At 38.7% G+C, this 13,244-nt stretch overlaps 1 protein-coding gene across 1 annotated transcript in view; it reads left to right on the top strand.

Annotated features, from left to right (window-relative positions):
- The window catches only part of Dnah5 (dynein axonemal heavy chain 5), a 245,756-nt gene that overhangs the window by 153,895 nt on the left and 78,617 nt on the right, over positions 1-13,244 (top strand). Inside the window, exons 48-52 of the mRNA XM_075975800.1 lie at positions 430-552; positions 1,072-1,285; positions 2,585-2,808; positions 6,097-6,295; positions 7,894-8,066. Coding sequence (XP_075831915.1) covers positions 430-552; positions 1,072-1,285; positions 2,585-2,808; positions 6,097-6,295; positions 7,894-8,066 — 933 coding nt within the window. The remainder of the gene's footprint in view (positions 1-429; positions 553-1,071; positions 1,286-2,584; positions 2,809-6,096; positions 6,296-7,893; positions 8,067-13,244) is intronic.

The raw sequence follows: 13,244 nt of genomic DNA, 5'->3' as shown, positions 1-13,244 counted from the left end.
AATTAAGTGCAGGCTTTGCAGCTCAGTCTATGGACTTGAACCTACTAGGTAATATCCCTGTTTAACAATATCACTGATTGTGACAATACTTTTGCAGAACCGAGGTTAGGAATCACTGGTATAGGCAAAGGGAAATGAAAGTAAATCCTCATAAATGGACAGAAGACCATCATATACTCAGAATTTACATTGATTAGAACTTCATTAAATCGTAGATGAAACCAGATTTTTAAAGGTTGTAAATATTATGCAAAATAATATAGGTACTAATTAGCTTGCCAGAATTAATGATGACATTATGGCCTTTTATAAGGAAATAACTACTGTCATTTGAAAGGTTATAGTCTTGCTTATTGCTTGTTTTCAGTAGCTGACCATGTCTTAGGGAAGACTTTTACAGGTGTTTCTGTTGGTGTTCTTGTTTAACAGAGGACAATAGAGAGCTATGTGGATAAACGTATGGGCACAACATATGGTCCTCCTGCAGGGAAGAAGATGGCTGTCTTTATTGATGATTTGAATATGCCAGTAATCAACGAATGGGGTGATCAGGTATATTGAGCCTACTGTATATTTTTATTTTGGTAAATTGTGGCTGATTTATTCTTCGAGGATTAAATTTTCTTTTTATGTTTCTTCAGCATGCAGTTTCTGAGTTCCAATAAGCTCTCTTCTGTAGAGAAGCTTAAGGAATTCCATACTAGGAATAAGGTGGTCTGTCGGTATTTCCTCTCCTCCCTCTGTGAGTGGCGTGTGTAGATGCACTCTCCTGCAATAGTGGTTGTGAAGGCAGAGGTTGTCATCTGTTGGCTTTCTCTGCCTCTCTCCAGCTTTCTTGAGACAGATCTCTCTGAGCCTGGGGCTCACCATCTTGCTGGTTGGTCACTGAGGCCCTGGAGTTTGCTTGTCTCTACCTGAGTTATTGGTGTGCACAATCACACCTGGCTTTTATGTGGGTGCCGGGGAATCTGAACTTAGGTCCTCACGCCTTAGCATCAAACACTTTACTCACTGAGCCTTTTCTTAATCTGAGGAATGGCATTTTAATTCTGAGGTTTTTTTCCCCCGTAGGTTACTAATGAGATTGTCCGACAGCTGATGGAACAAAATGGATTCTATAACCTAGAGAAACCTGGAGAGTTTACTAGCATTGTGGACATCCAGTTCTTGGCAGCCATGATCCATCCTGGGGGTGGACGCAATGACATACCACAGCGATTGAAGAGGCAGTTCTCCATATTCAACTGCACCTTGCCTTCAGAAGCTTCCATGGACAAAATCTTTGGTAAGATGGTTGTTAGAGGAAAAAGAAAAAAGAGGGCCACCTGCTCTCAGCAAGTGTCTACTCGGCGGGCAACACAAAGCACAGGAGGCCTTTTAATTTGCTTCCTTATTACTATTTTATTTTATTTCCTACCATGATTTTTTATAGGTACTTATGGAGGTGGATGACCTCAGTCTGTATTTTCTTCTTTGTTAATATTATTGTTACTAATTATTTAAGTGGCTGTTACTAGCTTCCCAAGCAAGAATGTTAAACATGGCATATTCATGAACTTGTTCTCCCATGGGCGGCCTATGTATTCCCTATACATTCTTTTGTTAAGAACATGTGGCTGACACTCTAATACAAACAATGAATATTTTTGCCATAAGAATGACAGTGTATAGAACAGATTAGAGTTCTCCATCCGACAATCAGGGTAGTCAACATAATTGTAATAAATTACTGATGGCTCAAACATGTTGTTATTCAGAGATAATTTGATTGAAGAGCTACTAGCTCAATATATAGCCAAGTACTATTTAATTGAACAATGAAAATATATTTTTACTTCTTTTGGACTTACTCTTTACAGAAAAAAGTGTGAAATTATGAACAACTCTCTGTTAGGTATTAATTTACAGTTTCTGAAACTGCCACTGACACAAAACTCATTAAGATTACCCTAATTAATTTCTGGCAGAATAAAATGTCATCTCATCACCCCAGGCTAGGAGAGTGTGACAGAGTTCTGCCTTGAGTCACAGCAGTGGGAAGGTTTGGAGACCAAATGACATTTGAATTATCTCAACTTGCGGAAAGAGAAGTACATGAGAAGGAATGACTACTATCACTTTTAATTATTCTTTGGTGCCCGGAAAATGTGATGCATAAAAGAATTATTTTATAATGCTTGGAAAGTCAACAACAGAAGAGGGAACTGTAGAGGACTTAGGACTCTTTTCTCTTGATAAGTCAATTTTATATATTTATCACTGTTATTTAATAACACTAAATTGTATATCTAATGTTTTCAGTGATATTTGTTTTCTTTAATAATAATATAAAATAGCAATTATAATGATTATAATTATAGTTTTACTCTGCTACAGGTAGAATCCAGAGCTTTGCACACATTAGGCAAATGCTCTGCCAGTGAACAGCTTTTCTCCAGTTCCTTGGCAGTATTTTTGAGTCAACACTCTGATATTTTGAATGCTGACTTACTTAAACTTATCAATAGTTTTTCAGTATTTGAAAAATCAGTAAACCGTTAATTGATGTGATTGTCTGCACTGCTTGGCTCTCTTATCTTTTCAGGGGTGATTGGGGTAGGCTACTACTGCTCCCAGAGGGGTTTCTCTGAGGAAGTGAGAGATGCCGTGACGAAGCTGGTGCCCCTGACACGCCGCCTGTGGCAGATGACCAAAGTGAAGATGCTCCCTACACCTGCAAAATTCCACTATGTGTTCAACCTTCGTGACCTTTCCAGGATCTGGCAGGGCATGCTGAACATAACCTCAGAGGTCATCAAAGACACAGGCGTACGTGATACCTAAGACATAAAAACAACTCACATAGCTATTTTCTTTTTCTTTTAATTTATTCATTTATTAAGGATTTCTGCCTCCTCTCCGCCACCGCCTCCCCTTTCCCTCCCCCTCCCCCGATCAAGTCCCCCTCCCTCATCAGCTCAAAGAGCAGTCAGGGTTCCCTGACCTGTGGGAAGCTGGCCTGGGTCTGAAAAAGCATGGGATAAAACCGGATTAGCTGAACATAGCGGACAATGAGGACTACCGAGAACTCAAGAACAATGGCAGTGGGTTTTTGATCCTTCTGCACGTACTGGCTTTGTGGGAGCCTAGGCAGTTTGGATGCTCACCTTACTAGACCTACATAGCTATTTTCTTATCTAAACATTTACGTTTGATTTTATGTGAAGTCTGAAAAAAATGTGGATCCTTTTGTATACTATTGATTTTTTTGTCTGTGTCTGACTAACATCATTAAGAAAAAAAACGCTAAATATTACATTAGAAAATTTGAGTTTTATTTTTCAATTAAATTAATTTATACTTAAGGAAATAGTGAAAAGAATTATTATCTAAGGGGGGTATGTATTAGTTTCTTTTTTTAGTCTTGTGATAAAATACCCTGATAAAAGCAATTTAAAGGAGAAAGGACTTATTCTGGGTCTTTCTTGGAAGGTATAGACTATCCTAGTGGGAAAGTCATGGTGACAGTGTAGGCAGCTGGTCACGTGGCATCCCAGTCGAGAAGCAGGCAGCAGTGTAAGCTGGCACTGAGCTTGCTTTCTCCTTCAGCTCCAGTCTCTGCGTGTGGAACAATGCTGCCTACCCAGAGTAAAGGTGGCGATTCTATCCTTCCCACAAACTGGCTGGTTCTAGATGACCCCACGTGGGCATGGGACTGTGTTCTAGCTGACCTCAGTTCCTGTCAAGCTGATGGTCAATATTCACCACAGGCTAGAATAGGAGACATCATTGTTTATTTTTCTTCATACTATGCTTATCTATAATAGTCCTGATACTTTTCTTAAACTTAAAAAAGTTAATTATATTTATAAATAAGCAATCAGAGTGAAAAGAAACCATTCTGTTGTTAATCACCCTTGATTTTTTCCTTGCAACTAGATGAAGTAAAAGTAGCATTCATTCTGCTGCAATTAAAAAGAGGCAGCAGAGTAGAAAATTCATTTAATACAAACCCTGTAATGAGTACTTGTGGATGTATAAGGATATGACAGTTCCCATGTGGTAAGAGTTTCCTTCAAGCTAGAACAATATCTTAAAAATCCAGTATGTCTGTTCCCCTCAGAGCATGACCCTGTGCTCAGGCCAAGTCACAGGTGGCCACTTCCCCAGCCTTTCTGGAGTTGGGGATATAGTTTGGCGATTGGCATCAGAAATACCAGTGACAAGAAAAAACAGAGGTGTGGAATTAGTAGCAAATATTGGTGGGAAATAAAGGCTCACTATCATGTACCCTCATCTCTCCTCCAGACATTCACCAATAGGCAGCCGCAGTGGCTCACTATTTTTTTCAAAATCAGTAAAATTTTATCGAACACATTCTTTTATTTTAAATTATTTATTTGTTTTACTTAACAACCACAGTTCCCCCTACCTCCACTCCTCCTGCTTCTCTCCAGCCCTGCCCACTCTTCAGAAAGGGTAAAGCCTTTCATGAGGAGTCAACAAAGCCTGGCATATCAAGTTGAGGCAGGACCAAGCCCCTCCCCCTGCATCACACCATAGGGAATGGGCTTCAAAAAGCCAGCTCATACACCAGAGATAGATTCTGGTCCCACTGCCAGGGGGCCCACAAACAGACCAAGTTACATGACTGTCACCCACATGCAGAGGGCCTAGTTAGGTCCTATGCAGGTTTCCCAGCTGTAGGTCCAGAATCAATGAGTTCCCAGGAGCTCAGGTTAGCTGTCTCTGCAGGTTTCCTCATCATAATCTTGACCCCCCCCCCTCATATAATTCTTCCTCCCTCTCTTGGCTTCCATCTGTTACTGGAGGAAGATTCTATGATGTCAATTAAGGTAGTTACTAATCTGATTACAGGAAAAAGCCAGTTCAGGCACCCTCTCCACTGTTGCTAAGAGTCTTAACTGGGGTCATCTTTGTGGATCACTGGGAATTTCCCTAGCACAAGGTTTTATTCTAACCTCGTAATGGCTTCCTCTATCACTGAGTTTAGCAATAGTGAATATTTCAAGTTGATTTATAAAATTTAAAATGTACTGTTATTATGCCTGTATAGGTGTGTGCATGCACATATATGCACACACACTGGCGTGCATACACACACACACACACACACGCACACATACACACACACACACACAAAGACAAGCATGCCATGGTACCCATGTGCATGTCAGAAGGTAACGTTGTTGAGTAGGTTCTCTCTTTCCACTTTGACATAGGTCTCAGCGGTCAAACTGAAGACATCAAGCTTTCATGGCAAGCGTGTTTACTTTCTGAACCATCTGGCCTGCTCTTGAGTTTTTTCTCTTAGTGTTATTAATAAATTAATGGAATTGTGGAAATGTGATGCTTATCTGCTATTTTTCAGGAGCTATTCTGGTCACTTATTTTAAGTCAACACAAACAATTTTAGCAATTGATGCTATAGTAAACTTTTTCTTAACAGAAACTTTTATATTCTGGAAACTAAATAGCCTTTTTATCATTAGTATTAAAATCTGACTTGTAAGGTAAGAAATTTTTATAGTATTTTAAACTAAATAATGAACTTCAGTAAATATTTTTCTTGGACTAGAATCAGACTGTTGTCTAATCAGTTTTTCCAACTACCAGTGAATTTTGGTCCCTGAATTTTTTCATTCATATATTCCAGATCTATATTTGTAACAAACTTTCTTTATTTCTGCTAATTAAATATGCCTTTGTAGATCTCAATTGCATACATATAAGAGTTTCTCATCCATTGTACATTACACTGTAAATGGCCCATGAAAAGAAACATTGCAACCGATTTAATAACAAACAAAGACCTTTTCACATAACACCAGTTAGTTTGTTGACTGATTCGATGAATTTGTAATGTTTTCAAATCTGGGAATATTTTTTTTAAATTAAGACCACAAAAGAACATATTCAATTTCCATTTATTTACCTGAATAAGATCAACTAAAATTAAATATGGACATGTTGTATGTATTTTTAAATGTATCTGATCTGAAAGCCAGAGACATGAAACTCTATAGTATCTTTATTTGAAATCTCAATTGTGCCCCAGTCGGGATTAATGGTGCGTTCAATTTATGCCTTCAACAGGAACTGCTCAGGCTGTGGAAACATGAGTGTAAACGTGTGATAGCCGACCGCTTCACCACATCAGGTGATGTGATGTGGTTTGATAAGGCTTTAGTCAGTTTGGTCGAGGAGGAGTTTGGTGGAGAGAAAACACCGGTGGTGGACTGTGGAGTTGATGCTTATTTTGTGGATTTCTTGAGGGATGCACCGGAAGCTACAGGTAACTACCGAGGAGGAGCGTGAAGTCCTCCAAAAGATGATCCTCAAAGGGAGAGCTGATGGTAGAAGAGCTGTACACTTTCAGGGCTGCAGTTCCTAAAGGTGAATTACCTTTACATTGATCCTGCTTGCATAGAGCACTGAATAGAGACACGCAGTAGGGCAGAATATGCCCAGGATTTGTAATCTGTCAGAGGAACAGAAAAGGATTCAGTATTGATTGGCTGAATGTCTTTTGACCCTCATTGTCTTCCTGTTTGCAGATAGAAATGTGACTATCCCATCATGGGCATTGGGGGAATCAATAAAGTACTCTCTATGGGATCTGTAGACAACTGCAGGCCATAGTCACTGTCTAGGAAAAGGCAACAAGAGCGGCAGTGATTATCCTTACCCAGGTCATGGGAATTCTATGAGACACCCAGCGCATGTAACACAAGAAATGAGTGCCACGAGTCAGCCTTTTGGGGTTGGTTCCATAAAAAGAAGAAATTTGTCATTTTTATCGATGAAAACAGACAATGCCCAGAATTTCAAACCAAAACTTACTGGTTTTAAAATGAGCATTATTATTCATTTCAAAACTGTTTCTAAAACTGAGGATGTATTTTTGGTCAAATTTCATATTTAAAGGGCTGTTGGCATTGGGCATATAGCTCAGTTGGAAGATATATAGCTTGCCTACCACTCATAAAGCTTTAGACTTCGTAAGCAAGAAGTGGCGGCACAAGCCTGCTATCTCAAAAGCTGGAAGGCTGGGGGAGCTAAGGCCATCATTGACTTACCAGGCATCCTAGGCTAATGTAGTTGTGTCTTCTAAATGGTTGAGAATGACTGCAGCATCTCTGATTTGTGTGGTAATGAAATGTCTGATTCTGTAAAAGTTTCGGAGTGACAACTACAAATGGACACCTCTTCATTCTCTGCAGTTGGAAGGGAGTGGGCACATTTCTTGTAAATCAAGTCAAGCACATACAGGAGTCTGGCAATGTTCTTTGGAGAATGACTAGAATCTGTCCTGTGTTTATCACTCCTTTGTGTCTCATACCCTCTGAGCAGGATTGACTAGAGGGGTTGCGGTTTTGGGGGAGCAAAGCCAAGCTGTCCATTTGGGGAGAGGGCAAGGGTCACAGGGAAATGTCTAACCTCCTGTGACTTCAAAGCACTTTATTTCCTGTAGCTTGAGTTGAACATTTATGAGAGGCTTTCTTTACATTTCTCCTAAATATTCCTCCGAAAAAAAAATCATGACCTCTCAAGATTTTAATGTTGAGTCCCTATTTATTTTGATTTTCATCTTAAATAGTCTTAAAGATCATGTCTCTAGCATAATCTTTAACATAAAATGTTTAATTGTGAATTATCATTAAATTTTATGAAAAATGTCATTTGAAACTGATTCTTTCTATAACAGAAAAACTCCAAGCCTATGATTATGAAAATCCTAATACTTCTTCTATTGTCTGCCTTTGTTTCTTAAAAATTATAATATTGTATTTTGATGAAAAATATTAACATTAAATTATAGCACTTTGAGTGTGCTAATTTGGGCAGTGGTCAGGTTCAGCGATTTGATGACATTTACTGTCTCTTGCCAAGGGGAAACATCTGAAGAACCTGAAGCTGAAATACAGAAGCTTTACGAGCCAATCGAATCCCTTGATCACCTGAGAGAGCGCTTAAGTGTGTTCCTCCAGCTCTATAATGAGACCATCCGTGGCACTGGCATGGACCTGGTGTTCTTCACAGATGCAATGGTCCACTTAGTCAAGGTACAGTAGCCTAAGCAAGGCGCGCGTCACAGGCGACAGACACTTGGTTTCGCCCTGAATCCCCTTCAGTGTCACTTCCTAGGAGAACACTCAGTTTAAAAGTGAACTCATTGTTCCATTCCAAGTGAGTTTCTAAGCTGAATGTAACATGTCACACATTATGGGCTTAAATAAGTGCATGTATATTTCCAATATGCAATGTGAAAATTTTATTCAGTGTTGATATTCAGCTTTTGGCTCAATGTTTTTTGCTACACAGGATGTATGTGGTTTATTTGCATTCAAAGAACAAAGTCTATTTATTTCTACATCACCTAAAAAATAACCCTTTGAAGTAATGCCTAAGCCCAGAGGACATCAAATGAGGTAAGCAAGGCAGGCAACGCCACAGTGCTTCACACACATTAGGTACTCGGGTTAGTCATTCCCAGAGAGCAGGACGGATGGGGAAGGAAATGCAGTGTCAATGTTTAGTGGGAAGAGTTTTAGCTTTGCAGGAAAAAAGAGATTTGGAAGTAGATGGTATTAATGGTTGCCCAACAGTGTACATATATGTAATAATATTAAATTATACATCTTCATTAGTTATGACAGTAAATTTTGTTGCATGCATTGGTGGTACCATCTGCTCTTCTGGGTGCTATGACCAAATACCTGATAAAAATTAGTTTAAGGGATGATTTATTTCTTTCTTTTTTTGCTAATTGTTTAAAGGAATACAGTCTGTCATGGTATCAAGAACTTGAGGTAGCTGGTCACATTGCGTCTGTAGTCAGGAAGCAGGGGGTAGAAAGGAATTCTGGTGTTTAGCTGGCTTTCAACTTTTATGCAGTATAGGACCCAAGCCTATGGCATGATGATGTCTAGATTTAGGATGGTTGTTCTATCTCAATTAATCTAATCTAGAAGATCTTCCACGTTACACTTACAGGTGTATTTCTGTGGTTGCTATAAATTGATTCAAATTACAAAATAAAGATTAACCATTGTATGCATTTTATAGTCAAAACTAATAATTGTAAAAATTAAATCAAAACAAAACAGTGCAGAAAGAGTTGATCTTGAGAAGGTGAAAAATGCTGTTAAAATAAATTCCATCAGGGAAGTAGAATCCTACTTTGTCATATGAGAGAGCTGATCATTTCTCAAATGTTGGAAGTAATATATATCTAGAAACTTATACGACCTAATTTATCTATGCCATTAGGGTTGTCATTCAACAGATTTCATCAATTTCCTCACTTTGTTGACTTCAGTTACTTCTCAGCCTACATCCTTTCAGCTAGAAAACAGGTGATTTGGGCTTGTCTTCCATCATCTAGGTTTAAGCATGAAGAATGATCTCATAAATGCAAGTTTCCTCCTCTAACTGTTACAGCTCCTGAGCAGCAGGGTTTGAGAGCCTAGCCAGTGAGCTTTTCTGTGAATTGGGGTTTGCTCACCTCTTGATTCTCTCCATATGAGGACAACGGTTTTTCTGCAGGATTGAGGCAAGTCTGAGATAAAGAGAAGGCAGAGGAGCTATTCAAGAACAGGATCTCCCAAGCATGGGGGATGTGAATTCTTAGAATCTGAGACACGTGTCTGGACTAAATGATGAAACTCAATGTCCTTCCAAATCCTAATATAAATAATAGTGGTGACATGAACTTCAAACTTACAGTTGGTTAAAAGTAGAATGTTTCATTAAGAGTAGAACTTCTGCCATATTGAATAGTTAGAGAAAAGGGAGGGTAAGGAAATTAAAAAAAAAAAAAAGCTCAACACTTCATGTTTAATGAATGAGCCCTGCCAATGGTGACATCGTGACTGTCTGCTGAAGACACTGGCTGTTTGGTCTGTGATTGCCCATCACTAAAACTGATAATGAGTTTATTTTTGCTAGTCTTGTGAGATTGCTTTATCTTCTGTTTTACAACACAAATTACAAACCTTTCTCTATCCATCTGAGTATGCCATTGCAGGCAGAGTGCCTCAGCTCTGAGGGTATTTCCCTTGGCTCTCAACATTTAGCCTGGCTGCTTTGGAATTGGTCAAGGAAAACATATCCAGAATATTTGAGACAAAATTGTGCATTCCGTACTGTGTTCTAGAGTGACTCTTCCTTAACACTTGTGTATGTGTCTATGTGTATTGTGTGTGTACATGACAGAGTCAGAGATAGATGGAGGTAAAATCTGCATTCAAATGGATTGTGATCTGAGGTGCAGCTCTCTTACTCATAAAAACACACAGATTATGTCTCTGTGCTATGTATCTTTATTAATGTTATTTTTTAAAATTTGAGATTATCTTACATTTATATTATTTCTTTCTTCTCTTTCCTTTTTCTAATACTGCCAGTATATCCCTTTGGTCTGTTTCAAATTCAAGGCCTTTCTTTATTAATTAATTAATTTTATTATTTGTTATTACATACATATATGGATATTAATATAAATCTGTTCAGTCTGAATAATATTACTTGTATCTATGTTTTCAGGACTGACCTTTTGGTGTTGGATAACCAGTTGGTGTGTGCTTCCCGGAGAAAGACTATTTCTTCCGCTCTCATCATTCTCTAGTTGCCCATAGTTTTTTGCCGGATAGAGGCCTTGCCAGATTTCAAAAACAATAAACAAGCCAAAGTGATATATATATATATATATATATATATATATATATATATATATATATTATATCTTTTTTGTGTGAAAGTATAATATATATTGTCAATGGCTTATCAAGTGATATATATATGATATATTATATATATCTTTTTTTGTGTGTGAAAATATAATATATATTGTCAATGCCTTATCATGACCTAGGTTCTGATATTTCAATCAACATATGAACAACAGTTTACCTAATATATAATTTAAAAAAATGAACTCTTTGTGGTTATACATGACTGATTCCAGAACTCCTCATTAGTGTGAATTCCGAGCCACTAATGTGGGTATCTATTCACTATGAGCTCCGTGGAGACATACTTCCTTTGAGTCACTTCCATCTTTCCTGACAAAATACTTGGAAGATGTTCACATATGAGATGCTGACAAATTATCAGTTTTAAACAAGCCCCCAGTGTGCTCCCAAACAATACTTTTCAGCCTCGTCCCCTTCTATTTCCCTACTTCAGGCCTTTTGCTGACTTTGACTCTGAGAATTTGTGTCTCAGCTGCTGTTGAACATCTTTCCTCCCCTCCCTCCCTCTCTCCTTCCCTCCCTCCTTCCCTCCATTCCTTACTTCCTCCCCTCTCTGGCATGTGTTTTGCTTTTGGAGATATGGTCTTTGCTGTGTAACTCAGTTGGCCCTGTAGTCAACTATATATCAAAGACTAGCCTCAATCACTCTATTCTCTTGATAAAATTAAGGGTGTAAGCCTCCATGCTCAGCCAACAAGCCAACTTCTTTGTTAAACTTGTAGCCATCTTTTAAGACTTAGGTTAAATTCAGTCCCCACACCTGACCTCGACTCTCTGAGACAGTGAGTTCTCTGGAGTTTCCTGTTCCCCTTGTTGTCATTGATGTCTCTCTCAGACATTCTCACCTTTCCTTCTCTCAGGTCTCTCTCCCCTGTGGAACCTGAGTGCCATAGGGCACAATGGGCATCATTGATTTTTACAGTTTTGCTAAAGAAATCAAAACATGAACACCTTCATCTTAGTTCACACCTTGGAAAAATGAGCCCCATTTAAGGGTCTCCCTTGAATGCTCTTTCTCTTATTATCTTCGATTTTTAACAAGATTATATGTGTTTCATTTCCCCTTTAGCATTAACACATTTTATTTGCTTGTTCATATATATGCCCATCTTTCTAATGTTATGATGATGTATCCTGTGCCAGAAACTGGAATGAAGATGTTAATTTAATACCTTAGTCAATTCTAGCTAAAAATACAGTGAAGATTTCTTAAAACTAAATATATAAAATTTACATAAGCCTCTAATATATTCATACATATCAAACAAAGTGACAGGATTGTCATTGTAAAGTGGCAAGTGAGGGAAGTCAGAAGGTCCTAATGTGGTTATGGTTGCTCCTCAATTGTCTTGTTTTGGCATTTTGAGTTACACCAAGGTATGGTATGGGGAGACACATGGTAGCTCACTCTACCCATGGCTAGCGAGTTACAGAGACAGGTTGAGAGGAGAAATCTGGGGACACTGAAGCACACATCCCTCGTCAGGTTCTAGGTCCATATAGAGGCAGGCAGCATAGTCTCTTTTTTCACATGTTCTAATTTTGTAGATTAACTGCAAACCCAGTGGTATTCCAAGTAGAAATGGAACATGCTGAGCTAATAGAAGAATATTTTGAGGAAGGATGCTTAGTAAAATCTTTTCAGGATGCAAAGCCCCAGGGATCCTAGCCAGAGTTAGAGGGAATGTATCTTCAGCCCTCACCTCTTACGTTGTTGGACTTAGAAAAGCAATTTTTATAGCAATAATCTAGAAAGTGTGTATTTTAAGAGGGAAATAACACACAGAGTAAAATGATCCTGGAGAGTTCTATGATGCTTCCTCTCTAGAAGGAGCAGGAAGTCAGATGGGAGTCCATCATTCCATACTAGGAAAGCTAAGTTAATGAGCTACTGCAAAGAGGGAATCTGGGGATGGTCTCTGTCTACTGGGCAGGGTGGTATAGACTCCAGATCCATGTTTCATCACTTCTTAGTAGAAGCCTTGTGTATCATCATCTTGTCAAAGAGCGGATGTTTACACACATTTTCCTTCCATCGTCGCTGTTATTCTTAGGTAGGTTTCTTCCCTTTGATTTAAGCTAAGCATTTTCAATGTGGATTGTATGTGGTCGGTGGCTTGCTGTGGGTTCTGAGGACAGGCATTGCTCTAACATTTCTGCTGTCTTTCCTAGCATGCTGCCTTAGATTGCACATACTAAAAGGGCATCTGAAAGTCTCCTTTAGTTTTCTCCTTGTAAATAGAGCCAGCCACAGTCAGAAACAGTCAGTACCTTGTGTGATCTTCAGGGCACACCCCACAGTTGCTACCTGGTGGTGCAACCCAAGTGCTGTGGTTCAGAAGTGCTCCATTCCCTTAAGCAGTATGGCTCTCTATTCTGACCTCGAGTCATCTTTGTCTTCCAAATGACTATTTTGCCTTAAAAATTATTTATTACTTTTAAAATACATTTTTAGTTAAAATTGAATCATATCATTTTCCTTTCCTT

Source organism: Microtus pennsylvanicus, chromosome 6 (genome assembly GCF_037038515.1).
Source record: "Microtus pennsylvanicus isolate mMicPen1 chromosome 6, mMicPen1.hap1, whole genome shotgun sequence".
Lineage (NCBI taxonomy): Eukaryota > Metazoa > Chordata > Mammalia > Rodentia > Cricetidae > Microtus > Microtus pennsylvanicus.
The sequence above is the reverse complement of the archived record's forward strand: the minus strand, read 5'-3'. Positions and strand labels throughout refer to the sequence as shown.